This window comes from Phocoena phocoena, chromosome 17, assembly GCF_963924675.1.
Source record: "Phocoena phocoena chromosome 17, mPhoPho1.1, whole genome shotgun sequence".
Classification (NCBI taxonomy): Eukaryota; Metazoa; Chordata; class Mammalia; order Artiodactyla; family Phocoenidae; genus Phocoena; species Phocoena phocoena.
The window spans coordinates 80,961,895-80,985,933 of NC_089235.1; the positions used below are offsets into that span (position 1 = coordinate 80,961,895).

Consider the following 24,039-nt stretch of genomic DNA (forward strand, 5'->3'; position numbering starts at 1 on the left):
AGTGGTGGAGGTCAAGGACATGGGTCATCCTCAGGAGTCCACCACACCAAGGCATCAGTGGAAATACCATAAGACAGGCAGACACAGGAAAAGTGAAGGGCTCCTGTGACCCCTCAGCCCCTGCCCCCACTGTCTGGGCGTCCTTTCTCCCGACAGCAAAGGCCGCCCGAAGTCTCTGGGAATTTTACCTAATAATCCCATGTTCTGGCAATAGGCAGACACCAGAAATAACAAAACAACTCTGGATTTACAAATACGACACTCCTGACACCCACACAGGGAGCAGGTCCTGGCTGGGCCCCATGACCCACACCTTCATAGTGACGGCTGTCTGCCAGGAAGGCTGAGTCCTTGGGCAGCTCCTGCCGCACAAGCTTGAAGGTAGGGGCCCTTCTCAACACCCCCACACCAACCCCACCTACTGCCAATGTCCGGCCCCCAAGTCCAGTTAGGCTACAAAAGTGTTTCATGGGGAGCAGATCAACCAAACTGCAACCAACTCTACTAGTTCAATGAGTAGTAAACAATGTCTTCCTCCAAGTATTAACTGCCCTGAGTTCCTTCCAGTCATAATCCCACACAGCCTGTGGCAAGAACTACCAATACATGGAGATCTAAGGCAGGAGACTTCACCCGCCTGTTGTGCAGCAGGTAGGTGAGAGAGAACACCTGTCACCTCACCAGAACAGCGGCTCCAGGGGGGCCTGAAAATATCCTTATTCTTCCCCGTGTGAGGGTATCGAGCCCGACCAAATAGAGCAGCAGGAATAGGGGTGTCTTCGGGATGAGTGCTAGACAGACGGTACGATGTCTGCTGACCAGAGCTCAACCTCCTGAATGTCAAAACTGTCCTGGCCACTGTTCATCTCCCTGTTTCTAGTACCTTTCAGGTGATGAAAGCCCGGGCCACAGGGGGGATTTTGGAAGGTTGTACATCTGCTGGCACTGTCACAAAACTCCTTTAGAAACAGCTTCTTCGCATCAACTGGGGAAACCGAAATACCCTTCTCAACCACAGGTAATCGGCTGGGTTTAGACGCCAGGCGGCACCAGGTGGATGGGCGCCCTGTGCTCCTCACCATGCAGCACAGAGAGGCTTCGAACCGTCAGGAGACAGTCTGGCTCCAACCAATACTAATGCCATCGCCCAGCTAGGTAAGACTGGCTAACAGGGATATTTATGAATGAAATGGACAACATTAGCTATGTAAATAAAATTCAGTACAATTTGGGTAAAACATTTAACCGAAAACTAAGACATAATCCAAACTCACTGCAGGAATTACTCATAAAGACGTTTTAGACACACAACCTAAAACAGAGAATTAGAATAAAAGCTGAGGTTCTCAATTAAGTAATCTGTCCACCGTATGTAAAGATGAATGTATAAAGAAAAAAACCCCACATATTTCCTCCCGATTTGGCTTTCTAATTGTATGGCTGCGAGGAAGACACTGCCACAGCCTCCGAGTCCTTGTGTCTCTTGCAAGGACGCCAAGGAGATCCTTGGAGCAAGAACAGGGAACTTCTTTTCCTTCCTCCCAGAAGTCCTTTCTCTACAGCAGAAGGTGTAACTGGATAAAAAGCTCCAAGGCCCCATCTCAGACTGAAGCCAGGAGAGCCATGGGAGGAGCTTCTGACACAGCTCAGGAGATGAAGGTGTCCAGTCACCTCAGGAAAAGACAGACATGCCCTCTCTTTTTGGAACACGGCAATCGGGCAATGATTAGTAAAGTCACAAGCCAGAGGCTCCCAACTTTGGACCATTTTCCCATTTTCCTTCATTGATGACACATCTACAAGACCTATCCACCAAACCACATTAAGTGAAACATACAACTTCAATGGGCCAGAATTAGTCAGATGGGTCAGCCTCAGGACTGCAAGCTCCCTGCCTGGGGTGCTGGGGGTGCAGCGGGTGTGGGCCTGGGGCAGGTGCCCAGTGGGGGATCCACAACTGTGGGCGGCAGAGCCATGTGGTACCAGAGCCACCCCCGAGCAGCCTCTCTCTGCCTCAGTCTCATTGTGGAACAGGGCTAATAAAAGTACCTGCTTCACTGAAGTGATGTGAGGATTAAATGAGAAAACCCAGGAGAAGCATTCATCACAGTGCCTCGCACATACTAAGGTAAAAAGGTAAAGGTTTGTTGACTCAGTCAGAATTTTTGTCTAGCACATGATAACCATTATTATCACAGTGTGTTAATTCCAGTTTTAAAAAATGTCAAAGCTATTTGTGGTGAAGTGTGCTTAGGAGAAGTATCATTAAGAGGCAGATTTTTCAATCAGCTCCTCAAAATTCTAAAACGAGTGAAGACCAATACTACTGCTATATAGACAAGAGCCTGGAAAATAAGACCTGAGCCATAGGTCAAGTCAACATAAGGAAAAAAGGTCAGTTAACTTCTAAGAGAAAGTTTCTTTAATAAAGCAGGAAAATAGGAATAAACTTATTATTGAAAAGGATACTATAAAGGAATAGAATGTCCAGCTATTAAGCAATCCACTGCTCCTCTTTTACTCCATTCTTACCCTGCCTTATTCTTACCCTGCCTTATAAAGCACCGTCCCACTGCAGCCCATGCCAGATCCTGTTAGCCCCTTCTCAAGGGTTCACACACGGTACCAGCTTCTCATCAGACTCTCAACAGCCACTTTCAATTCCCAGATTTGTTTCTAGAACTGTCTCTCACAGACTCCTTCTGCTGAATCTCTCATATTTATAACCCTTTTTCAGCCCATTTTGATGCTAATCTTTCCTCCACAAAAACAGAAGGAAGTGCCATAGAAACTTCTGGAGAATGGGGTTCTGAGGACACTGCAGTGAACCACACGTGATGAACCAGGGGCAGCCACTCTGAAGACTGTGCTCAGGAAATCAGCTCCCAGGAGGTTTAGCATCACCTCAAGCATCAGGTGGGAGGACCACAGGCACTGAGATACCACTGACTAATACAGCTCCCAGGAGGGACAAAAGCATGTTTACAGCATGCAGACAGGGGTCCAAGGCTGACAAACAGCCTGCACGATAACCTACCCATGAAAAGGTGCTTAATGCCATGTCCCTGCCTCACCTGGAGTCCTGTCCTCTGGCAGCAGGAGGACCTGCCCTCCTCACCAGAGTCTGCTTGGTGCGAGGCCGCCCAGTGAAAGGGAACAGCTCCAACCACTCACCTCCTTTCCCTCAGAAGTGGATCTAGAATATACCAACAGAATCTGTAAGCTGTGTCCCAGGTCCCATGCGAGCCTATGTCTACTTTATGCCTATTCCACCCCTCCAATTCATGGGGTTTTTTGTTTTCAAATTACCCTGTAGGAAACCCCAGTTTACATGAGTCACCTGACTTCCTAGCACCACCTCAACAGTTTGAATCTACACACAAGCCTCACCTCATTCCTTAACAAACTCTACTTATACTCATATGCCTTCTCACCTCTGTGGATTACTGGATGCTGAAAAGGGACAACCCCTTTGAAGTTAAAGGTATCATATCCCTCAAAATAGAACAAAAACATTTTGAAAAGGCCCTACAAACAAACAAATAAGAAAACCCCAACCCAATCACACTCGAAAGTTCAAGGATCTCAGTTACTTTTCCTGAAGCTGAAATAGATGATGAAGAGGAAAGAAAAGAAAGACAGGGGCCAAATGAAACACCTAACTGTACACTAAGGTCTGGTGCTATAAAAACATGATCTAGGAAAGTATATTTAAGTTGCATTCATTTAAAACACTCAAGCAGAGAGCCATCCTCTGGGTCTGAGAGAAGGCATGTTACCTTGGAACATTTACCACATAATTCAGCAGCCTGCCTTCAGTGAACAGCACATTGGGAGATAGTTTAATTCCTTAAGAGCTGAATTTCCAAAAGGAAAGTCATAAAGTGAGCTTTCTTATCAGTAGAACTCTCCTGCTGTAAAACTGTGAAGAATGTATCAGACAGAGTGAGTCACTCTCCACTATGAACCTTCCGGTGCTGCATGAACGCTGCCTGTGCGCCAAAGAGCTCCCCACACTCGTCACGCCGACAGGTTTGCTCTCCACCGTGGAGTCTGTGAACTTTCTCATGACTAATAAGAGATATTCTCTGGTTGTAAGTTTTCCCACATCTACTACACATGTAAGGTCGCTCTCCACTGTGGATTCTCTGATGTCGAATGAGGTGAGAGCTTTGTCGGAAGGATTTTTGACATTCAGTGCATTTATAGGGCTTCTCTCCAGTGTGAATTCTCTGGTGTTGGATAAGGGACAAGCGTGCACTGAATGATTTCTCACATTCACTGCACATGTAGGGTTTCTCTCCAGTGTGAACCCTCTGATGCTGAATAAACTGTGAATGCTGGCTGAAGGCCTTGCCACACTCACTGCACTCATAAGGCTTCTCGCCAGTGTGAACCCTGAGATGCTGAATGAGGGAGGAGCGGACGTTGAAGGCCTTCCCACAGTCACTACACGTGTAAGGGCTCTCCCCAGTGTGAATTCTTCGATGGCGGATGAGGTGTGCGCTCTGGCTGAAAGCTTTCCCACAGTCGCCGCACTCATAGGGCTTCTCCCCATTGTGTGTCCTCTCATGCTTAATTAGGGTGGATATCTGTCCAAAGGTTTTCCCACACTCGCTACACTCATAGGGCTTCTCTCCAGTGTGACTCCTCTGGTGCTGGATTAGGTGTGAGCCCTGACTAAAGGCCTTTCCACAGCTGTGGCACTCATAGGGCTTCTCTCCGTTGTGCACTCTCTGATGCTGAACAAGGGAGGAGAGAACACTGAAGGATTTGTCACACTCGTTACATTCATAGGGCCTCTCGCCATTGTGTGTCCTTTGATGGTGAATGAGATTAAAACTCTGGCTGAAAGCTTTTCCACACTCATTACACTCATAGGGCTTCTCTCCAGTGTGAATTCGCTGATGCTGAGTAAGGTGTCCCTTTTGACTGAAGGTTTTCCCACACTCATTACACCCATAAGGTTTCTCTCCAGTGTGAATTCTCTGATGCTGGATGAGGGACAGGCGAGCACTGAAGGATTTCCCACACTCATTGCAGATATAAGGCTTCTCTCCAGTGTGAACCCTCTTATGTTGAATAACTTGTGAGTGCTGACTGAAGGATTTTCCACATTCATTACACCTATAGGGTTTCTCTCCAGTGTGGATTCTCTGATGAACAATAAGGGTTCGGTTCAGGCTAAAGAATTTTCCACATTCATTACACTCATAGGGCTTTTCTCCTGTGTGAGTTTTCTGATGTTGAATGAGAGACAATCGTGCGCTGAAGGCTTTGCCGCACTCAGCACAGTCATGAGGTTTCTCTCCAGAATGGGTTCTCTTATGCTGAGTGAGGTGTGACTGTCTCTGGAAGGCTTTCCCACACTCCACACACATGTATGGCTTCTCTGCACTATGCACTCTCTGATGATGGATCAGGTTAGAGCTATGACTAATGGTTTTTCCACACTGACTGCACTCATGGGGCTTCACCCCAGTGTGAACTTTACAATGCTGAATGTAAGACGGACATGTGCTAAGAGCTTTCTCACATTCGTTAGCCTCACAGGGTCTTTCTCCAGTGTAAGTGTTACAGTGCTGCATGGCGTAGGGACGGGCATGCGAAGCTCTGCCACCTTCCTCACACCTGCAGGGCTTCTCTCCACTGTGAATTCTCGGGTGCTGAATGAGAGCTCTACTCTGACCAAAAGCTATTCCACACACAGCACACTTTTCAAAGGCTTTTTCTGGACTGTTAATCCTCTGGTTCTCACTGAAAACTGAACTCTGCCCGGGCACTTTCACAAACACATCTGCCTGACAGGCTTGTTCTCCTACACAGAAACTTTGGAGGTTAGTGAGGTCCTTACTCGTTTGGAAGTTTTCTACACATGACACACACTGGTGGAGACTTTTCCCTGAAGACAGTCTGCAGTTTCTGACAGAAGTTGCGTCTGCAGCGCAGTTTACCTCAGCTGCACTGAATTTCGGACCTCTTTCCCCCAAGGGGGTTTTCACATGTGTCACTGTCACTGGCCTGAAATTACTCTTCTGGGGGAAATCCTTCTTAAGTCCCTCCACTGCATATTTCCCCCAGCAATTATTTAGCTTTCCCTCAGTTTTAGTCATCTCTTCAAAATCAGATTCCTTGGAAATATTCCTTACATGCTCTTCTAATTTTGTTCTCTGGGATTCCATTTCTTCAGAAATTTCCTGCTTTGGAGTCAATTCTTTTTTTTCCTTCCTAGAAACATAACCTGAAAAAAAAAAAAAAAGAGTTACTCATGTTTTACTATGGGAAATACTTAGAGCATAAATAGAAACATTTATATGAAACAATTATCTCCTAGGAGGATTTGGATTTTCAGAATGCAAAACCAAAAATGACCTTACTGGGAAGAGAAAAGAGAAGGTGAGGAGAGAGAAGCATGCTCTCAGAGCAATGAAAGCTGGTGTGGGAAGGAAGGAGGGAAGGAGGGAGGGAGGGAAGAAACCCAAGGTGAAATGCCTCCATTTCAGATGGGCTAACCAGGCACAGATGCAGCAGGAACCTCGAGGTGTGACCTGAGGGAGAGGCGCCCTCAGAAGGTGAGGAGGGGGGACTTCCCTGGTGGTCCAGTGGTTAGGACTTCACCTTCCAATGCAAGGGGTGAGGGTTCCATCCCTGGTCAGGGAGCTCAGATCCCACATGCCTCAAACCAAAACATAAAACAGAAGCAATATTGTAACAACTTCAATAAAGACTTAAAAAAAAAAAGGTCCACATCAAAAAAAAAAAAAAAAAAAAAAAGAAGGCAAGGAGGGAGATGGGGAAGTCAGGAGGGAAGTCAGTGGTGGAGGCTTGGATGGTCAGCACCTACACTGATGTCACTGCTGCACACTCTGTAAAAAAGGCATCTTCCGTGGCTTATACATAACAGGAATTCAAACATTTGTTGAAAAGTAAATGTATCACAAATGATATATAATGAATGAAGGGCATACTGAGTAACACATAATGGGAAAAATTATTTGATGTGGACAAGTTGGTTTCACAGAAGTAAATCATGGAAAATAGAAACAAAGAAGCAACCTACCCATTCAAATAGCAGGTATAGCACAAGGCAAAAAAGCCAAATGTGTACAACAGTCCACACCACATGTTCCCAATGGATAAAAGTACCTGAAAATTTGTAAAAACTGTGACACAACTGAATTCTGAGACTCAGTGAAAGGAAATGTACCAAAAACAAAACCACCCAGCCAAAAGCACTGAACAGTGAAAGGAAATGTACCAAAAACAAAACCACCCAGCCAAAAGCACTGAATCACGTGGCTACAAAGACCAGTGGAAGGACAACCTGGTGAGACCTGTGAGAGGGTAGCCTCTCACAGTTTTGAGAGACTGTGAAAGCACAATGGACTCTCTCTTTTGTAAACAGTGGTTATTATTAGGGCTGTCACTTTCAGACTGTTTAGCCAGAACAGAGAGACTGAGCTGAAAATATTAACTGGGTGGGATCTAACACTGGGCTAAGTTGTCTTTGCAGAACTACGCCCAGTACTTCAAAGGGACTGATTTTTACCATTCAAGTCTGAAAGGTAAAAAGCAAACAATACTTCATTCTAGAAACCTAGGAGCAGTCTGAAGGGGCAGGTTGCGGATGGTAAAGGTCCTGAATTCCTGTGGCTTCTGTCAGGAGTATCTGAGGAGTTAAGAGTCTTCAACATCCTGGGACCAGAGTTTAAAAAGATGATTCTTGTCAAGAAGTGCTATTTCACCAGGTAGGAAACAGAATGAAGAATGTGACGAAAAAAAGAGACCACAGAACAGAGTGATCTATGAGTCAAGAAGCAACATCTCCGGGACCTCCTTGGTGGTGCAGCAGTTAAGAATCTGCCTGCCGGGGCTTCCCTGGTAGCACAGTGGTTGAGAATCTGCCTGTTAATGCAGGTAACACGGGTTCAAGCCCTGGTCTGGGAGGATCCCACATGCCGCAGAACAACTAGGTCCGTGAGCCACAACTACTGAGCCTGTGCGTCTGGAGCCTGTGCTCCGCAACAAGAAAGGCTGCAATAGTGAGAGGCCCGCACACCACGATGAAGAGTGGCCCCCGCTTGCCACAACTAGAGAAAGCCCTCGCACAGAAACGAAGACCCAACACAGCAAAAATAAATAAATAAACCCCTACCACCACTTATGAAAAAAAAAAAGAATCTGCCTGCCAAGGCAGGGGACACGGGTTTGAGCCCTGGTCCAGGAAGATCCCACATGCTGCGGAGCAACTAAGCCCGTGACCCACAACTACTGAGCCTGTGCTCTAGAGCTCGCGAGCCACAGCTACTGAGCCCGCGCACCACAACTACTGAAGCCCATGTACCTAGAGCCCGTGCTCTGCAACAAAGAGAAGCCACTGTAGTGAGAAGCCCGTGCACCACAACGAAGAGTAGCCACCACTCACCTCAACTAAAGAAAGCCTGCGTGCAGCAACGAGGACCCAAAGCAGCCAAAAAAAAAAAAAAAAAAGAAGCGACGGCTCACACCAGTTCACACTGCTTCAGATGTCAGGGATCCTTGGTTGTCTGTTTGTGTTTTAGTTTATTTTTAATTTACTTTTATTATTTTTTTAGTTCTTTTAAAAATTGAATTATAGTTGATGCCTGTTTGTATTTTAAATTGAGGCAATAAAAAGATACTTGGGAACTCTATGAATGAGGGTATTCATGAATCAGAAGGGCATTTGAATAAGATGGTGGCTATAAGTCCAGGGCACCCCCAAATGCCAAAATTTGCAAGTCTTTACCTAGGGCTATTTGGTTTTTTGAGGCAATTCCTTTGTTTTTGCCCTAGGTAGAAGATATTTTACTGCTGGGTGTTCTTTGTACAGGGTTAGAGGAAGGAGGTGGTAGGATTAGTTGTCTTCTGTATTTAGAATTTTTAGCTGGTATCTCAGGATTCAGGTTTGACCTTTTTTTTTAAACCCTTAACGTTTCTATGAAGAAACTTTTACTCATGAATTGTCTAGTTATCCTGAGGGATAACCCATTTAGTAAAAGCAGAATCAATCCTTGATTCTTTTATTTACTGGTTTTCAGAATAATGAACCAGGTCCCTAACATTCCTCAAAGGGGAACAATGAGTAGGGAATTTTCCTCTGAGTATCAGACCAGCCCTAACAAAGCTTAAGACCAACCCCTTAACATGCGAAGGTGATCCAATGGCATTTTATCTGTCTGCCAGAAGGAGACTTGATCCTCTTTCAAGAATGTAACATCACATAAAGCCTCTATAATTTTTAATCTATAATAACTGATACAACTGAATATCAGAAATCATGTTTTAAAAAAAAGACTAAACGACAAGAAACCAGGAGAAAAATATACAATTGAAGCAAACCCACAGGCAATTCAGATATTATCAAGAACCAGCTTAAAACAAACAAACCATGATTAGTATATGTAAGAAAACAAAGAGATAGAGAATTCACTAGAAATCAAATGAAAACTGAAATTAAGAGTTCAACAGACAAGACAGTACATTGGCAGATAGCAGGTAACAAAACAGAGGATTATGTAACTGAAAGGTGCGTTAAGTAATATCTGAAAAGTATTCAGATTGAAACACAGCAAGGAAAAAAATAGGACAGGGAATACAGAAAAGAGCATAAGAAGCAGGTGCAACAAGGTGGAAAGTGTAATGTGTATATTCTCAAAATCCCAGGAGGAGAGGAGAAAAGGAATAGAAGAAATAATTTGAGAAATTTTGGCCTAGATTTTCCTACAACTGACAAAAGTCTATAAACTATAGATTCAGAAAGCTCGAAGAACCCTAAGTAATGTCAATGCAAAGAAAATCACACATGGGTATAACATAACCAAACTGCTGAAAACCAAAAAAAGAAATGTTAAAAGCAGCAAGAGGAAAAAGATGTATCACTTTCAAAGCAAAATAAAATCGCAGGCTGACTTTTCGACTTCAGAAGTGGAAGATGGCAGACAGAACGATATTTTTAACGTACTGAAGAATACAACTGCCAACCTAGAATTCTACGTCCAGCAAAAATATTCTTCAAAATTGAAAGTCAGGAAATTCCACTTTGATAACAGTGTAATAAACTCCATGGATCCAAGTCACAGCAAAACAAAGCTGGCAAGAACTATTAAAACAAAACAAAACAAAAAACCCAACCCCAACTAACAACCATTTTAATGTCTCTGGAAATTGTCCCAAGAGCAAAAAGCAAATGAAGAAACGGTTTTTCAAGAAAATCTACTAAAACTTGGCAAGAGCAGCAAGAGTGTGTGGCATGTGAGCCCTAACCCGCCGCACCTCCACCCACCCAGCTCAGCATGACAGATGCTCTACTCCTCTTGGGTGGGGCCAAGAAGGGGCTCCCTCTCCCTGCAGCTCCCAGGGGAAGCTCCCCACATCTCATCAGGCTAGGCCACCAGCACCTATCATCCCCTCCAACTCCAACCTAAAGAGGTGAAATTCCTGGTGAGTGTGGCTGAGAGGGTGGGGGATTCCTTTCTGCATCCAGCCTCCTTGAGTCACAACAAACCTCCAAGACTGACTTTTAAAAATACTGCTGCGCAGATTTTACTGGACTGGACTGCTAGGGCATTTTCAAAAACAACAGAGCAATTTTCACTACTCTCATTACTTCGGAAATTCCGAGGGTTTTAGGAGCTCTGTGCCAGAAACGGGATGAGGACCAAATACATACTTCTTCTTATAAATCACAATATCACAGATAGAAATGTATTGCACGCGACAAAAACAGCACAAAGGAGGTGGGTAAGAGGAAAGATACACTGGAGTAAGGAAACGACAGCAGATGTAACTTAAACGCACAGGAACAAATGAAGAGAAATGGTAAATAAGAAAGTAGATGATATAACAAACTGTGTACATATATGCTGGTCTCATTTCTTTTAGTTCCCACGACAGACATAAAATTATATAAAGTATTATAAGAATGTATTGTTGAATTTATAACACACACAGATACACAACAATGCACAAAAAGGGAGGAGAGGGACTTCCCTGGTGATCCAGTGGTTAAGACTGGGGGCCCAGGTTCCCTGGGTCAGGGAACTAGATCCCGCATGCTGCAACCAAGGCCTGGCACAGCCAAATAAATAAATAAATATTTAAAAACAACAACAAAAAACAAAAACGAAGGAGAGGAAATGGCGTTCTATAGGAATAACTATTCTATAGTCACTGCAATTGTTAGTATAAACCAGAAGTAGATTCTGATAAGTTAAGATGTACACGGTAAGTTCCAGAACAACCACTAAGAAAATAACAGTATTAGCTGTGGCCACATAACTGAATTCTCAGCAGTGGAATGTGAGTAGAAGTGACATGGGCAACTTCAAGGTCACAGACAAGGTCATAGACTCCATGGCAGTGAAATGGCCTCCTCCACTCTCTCCTCCCATAACCCAGTGTTAAACCTGGAGGTGAGTGTTTAGGCATGTCGCTCTAGAGGGTGGCGGAGAAATAAGACAGACGAGCTGGCCTCCTAACAAGCATGTCAAACTGAGAATCCACCAAACAGGGACGCTGTTACACGAGGGAGACAAACTTCTATCTGGTCGAGCCAATGCATCTGGGGTCCATGAAATACTGTCACCTAATGCCGAGAATGAACGTTTCTGCAAGGCAAGATTTGGGGTGATGTTTTATTCTTGTCACCACACTTCTCTACAGGGATCAGTTCTGTTGTTCTACTAAAATGACACATGTTCACTGCACAAAAATAAATTATTTTTAAACACACATTCCATAGCTTTTCACCCTCCTAGGATAAGAAATCCAACAGAGCCTGACGTGGTCCTGTCTACCTCTCCTTGGACACCTCTGTCTCGGTTGATGTTTCTCTTCCCCTGGACACTATGGGCTCAGACATCAGACCTCTCCTGGGAGATGAACCACTTCTTAGTCCAGGTAAGGAGGAAAGACAAGATAGAAAAAAGGGTCACCAGGGGATGATGTTTAACAGATTGTGTGCCCCACAGAGGGTGGTGCATTGTATGTGGAGAAACTAAGAGGGACCCTAAAAGTAAGTTTAACTGGTTATGTTTTATCAGGGAAAATCCAGGTGAGAGAAACAGAGGCCATGGTACCACCTGTTTATTTCTAGCACTTTGTTACCCCTAACTCCTTCCTGCCATCATGGGCCCATTCCCCTACATGCCTACTGTTCCCATGGTACGCACCCAAAAATCAATTCTGTTTTTTATTTATAAGTAATAAACAACTGGAAATTGGAATTAAAAAAAAATACCATGTACAAAAACATGAAAAATATGAAAGAGGGCTTCCCTGGTGGTGCAGTGGTTAAGAATCCGCCTGCCAATGCAGGGTACACGGGTTTGAGCCCTGGTCTGGGAAGATCCCACATGCCGCGGAGCAACAAAGCCCGTACGCCACAACTACTGAGACTGCGCTCCAGATCTCGTGAGCCACAACTACTGAGCCCGTGAGCCACAACTACTGAGCCCATGTGCTGAAGCCCACACGCCTAAAGCCTGTGCTCCGCAACAAGAGAAGCCATCCCAGTGAGAAGCCCACACACTGCAACGAAGAGTACACCCTGCTCGTCACAACTAGAGAAAGCCCACATGCAGCAACAAAGACCCAATGCAGCCAAAAATAAATAAATAAAATAAATTAATTAAAAAAAAGAATATATATATATATATATATATATATATATATATATAACGGTACAGCAGAAATTAACACAACTTTGTAAATCAACTATACTTCAATAAATGTGTAAAAAATATATGAAATACTTAGGAATAAATCTGACAAAAGACGTAAAATGCCTGTACACAGAAAAGTGTAAAATACTACTGAGAAATTAAGACAAATAAATGGAGACATACATCTTGTTCATGGGTTAGAAAACAATATATGTCAATTTCCCTCAAACTGATCTATGGATTCAATGCAATCTTAACAAAAATGCTAGCAGGACTTTTTTCAGATAGCAATAAGCTGATTTTTCAATTCATATGAAAATACAAAGGATCTAGAATAGCCAAATCAACTCTGAAAATGAAGAACAAAATTGGAGGACAAATGCTACCTGATTCCAGACTTTTAATGAAGCATCCACAACAGTGTGGTGTCGGAGTATAAAGATCGACAATAGAATAACGGAAGAGAACAGAGAGCTCCAAATAATCTCACATATATATGGACAACTCTTTTTTTTTTTTTGGTTGTGCTACACAGCTTGCAGGATCTCAGTTCCTCAACCAGGGATTGAACCCAGGCCACAGCAGTGAAAGTGCCAAATCCTAACCGCTAGACCATCAGGCAGCTCCCATGGACAACTGATTTTTTTGACAAAGGTACAAAGGCAGTGCAGGTGGAGAATGGATAGTCTTTTCAACAAATGGTACTGGAACAACTGGACATTCACTTGTAAAAAATTAAACTTGGATCCATACGTCACACCAAAAATTAACTCAACATGAATCAAAACTTAAATGCAACACACAAAAATTTTAACTTATAAAATTTTCTTTTCAAAGAAGAAAATCTTCTGGGTTAGGCAAAGATTTCTTAGATATGACACTAAAAGCACAATCCATGAAAGAACAAATTAACAAACTGGACTTTACCAAAATTTAAAACTTCTACTCTTCAAAAGACACTGTTAAGAGAATAAAAAGACAAGGCACAGAGTGAGAGAATAATCCATGCAAAGTATATATCTGATAAAGGACCTGTAAATAGAACATTCCTGTATTTAGAAAGGAACTCTTTTAAAATCAACAATAAGGAAAGAAAAACACAATTAAAAAATAGGCAAAGATCTAAACAGACATTCACCAGTGAAGAAATCCAGAAGGAAAACAAGCACATGAAAAGATGCTCAACATCTTTAATCATCAGGGGAATTAAAAATAAGATACCACTACACATCCATCACAGTGGCTACAATTAAAAGACTGAGCACACCAACTGTTGGCAAGGAAGTTGAGGAAATGAAACTCTCATCCTTGCTGGTGGGAATGTAAAATAGTACAACTGCTTTGGAAAGCACTTTGGCAGTTTCCTAAAAGTTTAAATAAACACCTGCCATGTAATGCAGCCATTTTTTTTTTTTTTTTGCGGTACGCGGGCCTCTCACTGTTGTGGCCTCTCCCATTGCGGAGCACAGGCTCCGGACGCGCAGGCTCAGCGGCCATGGCTCACAGGCCCAGCTGCTCCGCGGCATGTGGGATCCTCCCAGACCGGGGCACGAACCTGTGTCCCCTGCATCGGCAGGCGGACTCTCAACCACTGCGCCATCAGGGAAGCCCTAATGCAGCCATTTTATTCCTAGGTATTTCCAAGAGAAAAGGAAATGTATGGCCAAGCAAACAAAGGTTTGTACACAAGTGTTCATGGCAGCTTTATTTGTATTAACCACAAATTGGAAACAATCTAAATGTCCATTAACAGAGAATGGATAAACAAATTGTGGTATATCCATACAACAGAATACCTATCAGAAATAAAAAAGAACTGAATTATTGACACACAACATGAATGGATTGCAAAATAATTATGTGAGTCAAGAAAAGCCAGGCAAAAAAAAAATACATGCTCCATGATGTCAATTATATAAAACTCTAGAAAATGTAATCTATAGTGACAGTAAGAAGATCAGTAATTGCTTCAGGATAGAGGTGGGAAGCGGTGAGAGGGAGGGATTACAAAGAGACATGAGAAAACTTTTGGGGGTAATAAATATGTTTGCTATCTCTACCATAGTGGACAGTTTCATAGGTGCATACATATGCAAAAATGTTTCCAAATTGTACATTTAAACATGTACAGCAGGGACTTCCTTGGTGGCGCAGTGGTTAAGAATCTGCTTGCCAATGCAGGGGACAGAGGTTCAATCCCTCATCCAGGAAGATCCCATGCTGTGGAGCAACTGAGCCCGCGTGCCACAACTACTGAAGCCCGTGCACCTAGAGGCTGTGCTCCACAACAAGAGAAGCCACTGCAACGAGAAGCCTGTGCACTGCGACGAAGAGTAGTAGTCCCTGTTCGCTGCAACTAGAGAAAGCCCGCTCGCAGCAATGAAGACCCAAAGCAGCCAAAAATAAATAAGATAAATTTATTTTTAAAAAAGTTTAAAAAATATGCATAGCATATTATATGCTAATTATACCTTTAAAAAGCTGTTTTTAAAAAGAAAAAAAAAAGGCGTGTGGTAGGGAGCCAGTCCACCTGAGATCCAACTCACCTCTGTCCCTGGCTGGCTGTGTGACCTCGGGCTAGCAACTGAACCTCTCTGTGCCTCATTTTCCTGAGCACCGACTCTGCAGGGATGCTGGAGGATTGTGTAAGTTCACTGTGCCAGCACAGTGCTAGGAATGCACAACAGGCCAAGCAATGTTAGTTGCCATGCAGCAAAGAGCACAGGAACTCTGCTCCGCTTACTATGTACGTGCCCAAATCCTTCGCCACACAAGAAGCAGCCCTAAGTCACGCGTTTCTCCGAAGCCCAGAATCAGCCTGGGAACTCTGAGTGAACAGCAGGGGTGAGAGTCTGGGCAGGATGGCAAGCCTCCAGGTGGACTCTCTAAGTGGTGTCTCCAGCAGCCAAGGCAGAGCTGGCCAGCAAGGCCTGAGGACTGGGTGACATGGAAACGACTGAGAGGCAGCCAGGGTAGGGAGGCAGCTGCTAGGGAGACACCCAAGCTCTTTTCAGGAACTGAAAGAGCATCTTCTAGGGTAGGGTAAACATGACCCCATTCAGGGGCACAGAATAGGGGCCATTAATAGCAAAAAAGAGAAAGAAGGTGGAGAAGGAAAGCAAAGCTCTAGTGGTGACGCAATTTGGCCCGGTGAAGTGGTGGCACCTGCCAGCAGGCGCACGAGAACGTGGGGGTGTTCCTGCAGACTCACCTGCACGCCTGCGTCTCCAAATCCAGCTCCCCTCAATTCTTGGTGAGTGTGGGGCCCATGGCTCTTCCCCCTGCTCCAGCTTGGAGATGACATCAGGTTTGGAACCTTGAAGTCCTGCTCCAGAGAAAGAAAGCAAGACTGACAACTCATCCAGGTCCAGGGCAGGATGGCCCCATGGGCAGCGTCTGTGTGCTGTCATGACCTTGCCTGCCACCTGGTCTCCAAAGCATGGACACAGAAGTAGGCCTCTGTCCCAGCTGAAGAAAAGTCAAACCCAGCTTTTCTGGGGGTCACAGTTAAGGGACAGACTTGGGGCCTGAACACATCATGGCAGAAGACTCATGGTAGAGGAGGTGTTGATGTACAGCAAACTAAGTATAAGGCAGGTATAAAGCAGGGCTCTGAAGCTAAATGGATGCAAAGCCCAGATCTGCCCTGACAGCCTGTGTGAACTTAATGAAGGAATATTTGTCAGTCTCAGGTTCACCTATAAACTATGTATCCTACCACCAACCTCGAAGATGCATGAAGATTAACTGAGGGGATATGAATATACTTGGCGTTCAATGAATAATGTTCTCCCATACTTCCTACAAAGAACCTGGGGGAGTCCCTGGCACCACCTGTCCCCTCCTCTGCCCAGACCAGGCCTGCCTGGGCCCAGGGTCACAAATGCCCCATGTCTGGCCCCAGGGGGTGAGAAGCCTCTGAGCCTTGAGCCCAGCCCCAGTCCCAGTTCCCAGAGCCATTCATGGAGCAGGAAGTCCAGAGCTGAGCTCCTGGGAAGAGCCTCACCCAGCGAGACCAGGTTCCCATAGGTTTCCAGCATCACATCCCTGTAAAGCCTCTTCTGAGCAGGGCCCAGATGGCCCCACTCCTCTTGGGAAAGGAGCACGGCCACTTCCTCGAAGAAAACCAAGACCTGGAATGACAAGATCTTGTTGCAACCCCAGGACAGGCCTGGGGGTAGGGAGGCACTAGGCTCAGGATGGGCAAAACCCCTCTGAGCACATGCACCAGACTGCCTTCCCCACAAGAGCGGGCTCTTTGGGGCAGACACCATTCTGACTCGTGTTTACCTGCCCATTCCTTGCCCTCCTCTGTGCCCAGTCCAGGGGTGAGATGACACAGTCCAGAGTGCAATTCAGGGACTTGAACCCAAGGGTTGAGGACATCAATGAAGACAGGGAGCCAACTACCCTGAGACCAGTGCCTCAGAGGGAACCGTGGATACTCCAGCCAGGAAAGGGCTGAGGCCACACTGAGGCGTCTCCACGAAGACCACTCACCTGGGGCCCAGGAAAAAGCTGCCTGTGGGCCATCACTGGGTCTCCAAGCTTGTCCCGAGGAGGCAGGCAGAGCTGTAGCAAAAGGGAAGAGTGTGATGGAGCCTGACCCGCCTTCTGCTCCCCACAGCAACTTGAGACTTCCGCGCCTGTACCTCAAGAGGTCTGTGGCAGCAGAGACCCAGTTGTAGGCTACTTGAAATCCCCAAGAAGGAACAATGGTCTCAGCACCCAGTGGCCTGAGACTATATATTCCCTTGCCCCCCAGGAAGCGTCCTCAGCAGCCCGTAGTATGACAGCATAACAAGGCCACACGCGAAAGCCAGGTCCCCGGCGGTGCACCTGACAAGGGGAGACGACGGTTTGCATCTCAGGCCCACCCAGGAGAATCCTGCGCAGCGGGCAAACAGCTGAGGACAAGAAGAACAAGCTCCTACTCTACAGCAGTGCACAAGCCGTAGGGAAGTTGACAGACATGATGCTTGTGTCAGGGGATAAGGAAGAGAAACAACACGCAGCACGAGGGCAGCAACTACTGGGAGGAGACATTTCACGAAAGGCAGCCAGGGAAGGCACCTCTGATAAAGTAACATCAAAACAGATATGGATGGAGTGAGGGCCGGCACTAAGTAGGTATCAGGGGAGATACATCCTGATACATGGGGAGGCGCAAGTGCAAAGGTTGCAAGGTGCAAGCATACTTGACGTGTTCAAGGAAGGGCAAGGAGGTCAGAGGGGCTGAAGCAGAGTAGGGGAGGGCAAGACAGAGGAGGGTGGGGTAACTTTAGGGCTACAGGACTTAGGCTTTTATTCTGAATGAGATTAGGAGCATCTGGAAGGTCTGGGCAGAGTGTTATGACTTGACATGCGGCTGCTCCGGCTGCTGCTTTGAAAATGGACTAGGGGGCAGGGAGGAGGGTGTAAGGGTAGAAGCAGGAAAACCAACCGGAAGGTCCCAGCAATAACACAGCTAGAGACGATAGTGTCTTGGACCAGATGGTGGTAGCAGGTGATAAGCAGTCAGACTGCAGATACCTTTCAAAGGTACAGTCAATAGGATTTGCTGACAAATTAGATGTGGGATGAAACACCAAGATGTTTGGCCCAAACACCTGAGATGATGAAATCTCCAATTACCCAGGAAGACTGTAGAAGTATATCTGAAGGATAAAAATTAAAAGTTGTCTTGTACATGTTATGTACAAGATGCCTATCAGACCTACAAGTGGAGAATGAGGGCATTTCGATCCACAAGTCCAAATTTCAGGAGAGAGGCTGAAGCTGGCTGGGTATACACTGGTAACTGTCAGCATACATATGACATTTAGAACCACAGATCTGGTGATAGTTTAGGGTGACAGGTGACACGGGGTGTCACTCCCATGAAAACCTTCCCAACTGGCCTCTGATACACAGTCAGCCTCTGCCCCCACAGCCTGCTCCATGCAAACAGACCCCTTAATTCAGGTAGAAATGTGCCCGCTTTCCTTGGCCCCAGCTACTTTGGCCCTAGGCCCATCTTCTGGTCAACAAGATGTAAGGGAAGTTTTCAAAAAGGCTTCTAGAAAAGGCTTTTCCTCCCTGATGATAAAAAAGAAACAGGGAGAAACACTTCTGTCTAGTGTGACCATGAGGGTAAAACCCAGGGAACCTCAGAGACACAACCCAGAACAAACCCTGCCTGCCCTGCCTTCGTCACTTAAGCCTCTGTTGGGCTCTAACTGACAGCTGAACCCAAGCTTATTAATGCCCAGTTCATTTCTCTTGGGCCATCCCGGAATCTCCTCCTCAGGCCACCCAGGCCAGAGGCAGCCTCTCGGTCCTCAGCCAGGGCTTGCCTTTGACAGGTCCCTGGTGCTCACGCCCTTTGCGTGCTGTGCACAAGTGGTCCTTCCAAATGCACTCTGCCTCCCCTTTCAGCCTCATGTGGGAGGCACGTAACACTCCTGTTAGAAGCATAGGCCCTGGGCTCCACCAGACTGAGTTCCAATCTCAGATACACCACCTCCTAACGAAGGGTCTCGAGTAAGTGACGTGTTTCTCCACAGACCATAAAATGAGAACATCACCACTTACCTTAAGTGACTATTTTGAGTTAAGTGAGAAAAATGTATAAAGTGCTTCGCATAGTGTTCGCAAACCACAAACAAAACCCAGTAAATCTTAATCATCACCAAGGCAGTGCGTACTGGGCGCCCACCGAGCGAATGAATGGGCCCTGGGATTGTTCAGCGCCGGGATGTGCACCAACGTCCCCTCGCTGCACAGACTTCGCGACTTCATCCTTTCACTGAACCTACCCCTAATGAGTGAAAGGTACTCTCTCTCATCTGAGAAAAAGCACAGGTTCGGTGCATCCCCAGACCGTGCCTAAACTTCGCCTCCTCCGTGAAGCCTGGCTCTTGTCCGCCGCCCCGCCTCCGCGCCGGGGTAGCCCGGACCCCACCCCCGCGCGGGTTTCCGCCCGGCCCGCCCCTCAGGCCACACGAACAGGCGCTCCCTCGGCTCGGCCAGCCCCGCGCCGTCCCGCCTGTCGCAGCGCCGCAGGCACCTCAGCGCGAGGGGAGGCTAGGACTCCCTCGGCTCCGCCGAGAAAGGTACACGTACCCCACACACCAGGCCGGCGAGGGTTAACCCGCCAGGCCGGAAACGTCCGCTAGGAACTTCCGCCCCGTCGCCAGCTTACCGGCCAATCAGATCCTAGGGTTCTGTCGGGTCGCTCTAGGCGGCTCAGAGGACTCTATGCCACTGGCCCCACTTGTCTCGGGAGAGGTTTTAGAAGTTCGTCAGAGAATTAGGAAGTGACACAAGAAACTCGGATCTACCCAGAGAAGGGAAAAGGATCAGAGAGGGAATAAGTGAAGGTAAAATAAAATCTTTTACTTGTCTTACTCCTAAGCAAAATAAAAGGTCATTGTTTTTCAGAGTAATATTGAATATTCGTGACAGTGTATTGGGTAACTGTCGCACATGTAAGGTGAGTGGCAGCGGTGTCCTAGGGACGGAAGAGAGGAATCGGGACACTGGGTTACAAGTACCTGTGCTACCCGTGAGGCGGTGTAGTGTTATTTGAAGGTGGACTTACATTAGTCCTAATATATATTGCAAACTTCTAAGACAACCATTAAAATTTTTTTGAAGTATAATTGATATGCTAAATAGGAGAAAAAAATCTAATCTGATAAAATGCTCAATTAAACCGGAGAAGGCAGGAGAAGCGGGAAAGATTTTTTAAAAGAAACAAGTGTAATGAATAAAAAACAGTAACAACCATATTAATACTCACTTTAAAAGTGAATGGTCTAGGGCTTCCCTGGTGGCGCAGTGGTTGGGAGTCCGCCTGTCAATGGGGACGCGGGTTCACGCCCTGGGCTGGGAGGATCCCACATGCCGCGGAGCGACTGGGCTGGTGAGCCACGATTACTGAGCCTGTGCGTCTGGAGCCTGTGCTCCGCAAAAAGAGAGGCCGCGGTAGTGAGAGGCCCGCGCACCGCGATGAAGAGTGGCCCCCGTTTGCCACAACTAAAGAAAGCCCTCGCACAGAAACGAAGACCCAACACAGCCATAAATAAATAAATTTAAAAAGTGAATGGTTTAGATACACCAATTAAAAGACTGAACTGTCAAAGCAGGTAAAAAAAAATAAGACATATAACATATAATTATATATTGTCCATAAGAAGCCCATTTTAAACACGAAGACACAGATAGATTAAAAATAAAGGGAGGAGAAAGGCATACCATGCTAACACTAATGGAAAGAAAGTTGGAGTATCTATATCGATTTCAGACAAAGCTGACTTCAGAGCAAGTAAAATTATCAGGGAGAAAAAGGGGTATTAAATATGATAAAGGGATCAAGTCTATAGGAAAACACAAGGATCCTTACCGTGTATGCACCTAACAACAGAGCATCAAAATACATGAGACAGAAACTGATAGCACAGCACATTTTTCCAACAGCATTTGCTCACTTCATGTCTTTGTATCATATTTTTGTAATTTTCGCAATATTTCACACCTATCATTATATTTGTTATGGTGATCTGCAATCAGTGATATTTGATGTTTTGACTATGACTTGCTGAAGACTCATATGATGGTTGGCAATTTTTTTTTTTTTTTTTTCGGTACGCGGGCCTCTCACTGTTGTGGCCTCTCCCGTTGCAGAGCTCCAGACGCGCAGGCTCAGCGGCCATGGCTCACGGGCCCAGCCGCTCCGTGGCATGTGGGATCCTCCCGGACCGGGGCATGAACCCGTGTCCCCTGCATCGGCAGGCGGACTCTCAACCACTGCGCCACCAGGGAAGCCCAATGGTTGGCATTTTTTAGCAATATTTTTTATTAACGTATGCACATTGTTTTTTAGACATAATGCTATTGCACACTTAACAGACTATATTGCAGTGTAAGTAAACAGACTGTTATATTCTGGAAAACCAAAAAAATTCGTGTGACTTTTATTGCAACATCTACTTTATTGCAGTAGTCTGGAACCGAACCTGCCATATCTCTGAGGTGTGCCTGTATATTAACTGCCACACTTTGTATTTTTATGCTTTTTCTTGGGGATTTCACTGTTTAAAATGGCCCTCAAGCATAGTGCTGAAGTGCTGTCTAATGTCCCTAAGTGCAAGAGGGCTGTGATGTGATGCCTTTATAGAGGAAGCGTGCTAGATGAACTTCATTCAGCACAAGCCATAGTGCTGTTGGCTGAGTTCAGTGTTTATGAATCAACAGTATATATCAAATAAGGTATCTTTAAGCAGAAACACACATAAAACAAGGTTATGTATTGATTGGTTGATGAAAATGTCGTGACCAGAGGCTCCGAGGAAGCTAACTCTATTTCCCCTAGGAGCAACGGTTTGTTATTCCCTAATTCAGTGTTCTCAGCTACTTTAGAGAACTACCATGGATGATGAGAATTGGCTGTATGTAAATATTTGTATTTGCACATATGAAATATATAGTATATTTTCTAAACAGGCCAGGGGAGTAGGCCAAGGAAAGACTGTGTCAGTGGAGACTAGTGTGTCTCAAGAGACAGAAAGCAGCCATGATGGTTGAGAGTGAAATGCTAGGCATGATTCCTGCAGTGGCTGTGGAGGTGCAGACAGCCAGGCACAGCTAGATGAAGACTTGCTGTTCATTTTATGAGCCTTTATTACATGCCAGGGTGGGAGGCAATGTAGAGGAGATTTGGGGACTTAGAGACATGGAGGACTAGATTGTCTATGCTTTCCTCTCTAGAGCTCTTCAAGGACCTACTGTCTGAGTCTGGGGGTTTGAACAGGTGCTAGTACTGTCAGGGAAGAAAAATGAGGTGGCTGGCTGGGCAGAGGGCCGTGGGGGCTGCAGGGGCCTGTAAGGAGAGGTGGGGGGTGAGGCTCGGAAGGCTGGCAGATCAGCAGGGCCAGAGCAGAGTGAGGTCTGGAAATAGTTGCCTCTGTATGACTTACGGGGCATGTGCTGGCTGGAAGAAAGGAGCTTGGACTTTATGCTGGAGGAAATAGAAGATTTCTAGGCAGGAGAGCAACACAGTTTTCTGTTTTTAGAAAGACCACTCTCACCACAGGGTGGTTCAAAAAAGAGAAGAGAGTGAAAGTGCAGGCAGAGAGATGAGTGAGGACTTGATTGCAGTTCAGGCCAGAGATGGTGTGTATTGGGGGGTGGGGGTGGGTAGGGGTGGAGATTACTTAGGAGATAAACTGATTGGATTCAGTGGCTGACTGGGAATAGAGGCTGTGGAAGGGGAAGCATCTGGTGTGAGGCCTGTGCTCAGGCACACATGTCTGGGCTGAGAAGGCTTCTGTAGGAAGCAGTTTTGGGCCAAGTCATAGAGGGTTTCACAGCCAAAGGAGGCAGGGAGAGGCCCCTTAGGGTCTGGAGTCCACTCACCACCAAAACCTCAGTCTCCCAGGACTGAAATACATCCTAACTGTGGTTGTTTTTAAATATGTCTAAAAAGTCTTTGGTCTTCCTCCAAAAGGTGAAGCAGCCTCAAAGAGAGCCTGAGCTAGAACCAACCAGCTATGCTTTTGCTAGGTTCCTGACCATCAGAAACTATGAGATAAAGAGTGATTGCTGTTTTCAATCTGATAAGTTTTGTGGTAATTTGTTACACCTCAGTAAATAGCTAATATATTAGCTATTTGGGTTGGCCAAAAAGTTCATTTGCTTTTTTCTGTAAGATGGCTATAGTAGTGCTTAGTTGTCTTTAACTTCATTGGAAACAATTTTGTTAGATTGTATTGCAACAGCAGTCATATCAGCATACACTTAAAAAAACTTATCAAAATTGGTGAATTTTTGTGTAGCCATTTTATTTTACTTTAAAAACATTTTTTAAATAAATTTATTTATTTAGGTTTTTTTTTGGCTGTGTTGGGTCTTCGTTGCTGTGTGTGGGCCTTCTCTAGTTGCGGCAAGCGGGAGCTACTCTTTGTTGTGGTGCATGGGCTTCTAATTGCGGTGGCTTCTCTTGTTGTGGAGCACGGGCTCTAGGTGAGTGGGCTTCAGTAGCTGTGGCACACAGGCTCAGTAGTTGTGGCTTGCAGGCTCTAGAGCGCAGGCTCAGTAGTTATGGTGCACAGGATTAGTTGCTCCACGGCATGTGGGATCTTCCCGGACCAGGTCTCGAACCCGTGTCCCCTGCACTGGCCAGCGGATTCTTAACGACTGAGCCACCAGGGATGTCCCTGTGTAGCCATTTTAATATTGGAGAAGAAAGAAAACCCCCAACATTTTGAGCATATTATGCTTTATTATTTCAAGGAAGGTAAAAACGCAACTGAAACACACACAAAAAATTGTGCAGTGTATGGAGAAGGTGCTGTGACGGATCGAACGTGTCCAA

General features: G+C 45.7%; 1 protein-coding gene across 1 annotated transcript; it reads right to left on the reverse strand.

The window, feature by feature from the left end:
- Positions 1-3,950: 3,950 nt before the first annotated feature.
- LOC136136961 (zinc finger protein 252-like) lies at positions 3,951-17,216 on the reverse strand. Its single transcript, XM_065895192.1, has 4 exons — positions 17,184-17,216; positions 16,690-16,816; positions 15,895-16,008; positions 3,951-6,241 (listed from the first exon to the last, which is right to left on the reverse strand). The coding sequence occupies exons 1-4, from the start codon at positions 17,214-17,216 to the stop codon at positions 3,951-3,953; spliced, it is 2,565 nt and encodes an 854-aa protein (XP_065751264.1).
- Between the last annotated feature and the right edge of the window lie 6,823 nt (positions 17,217-24,039).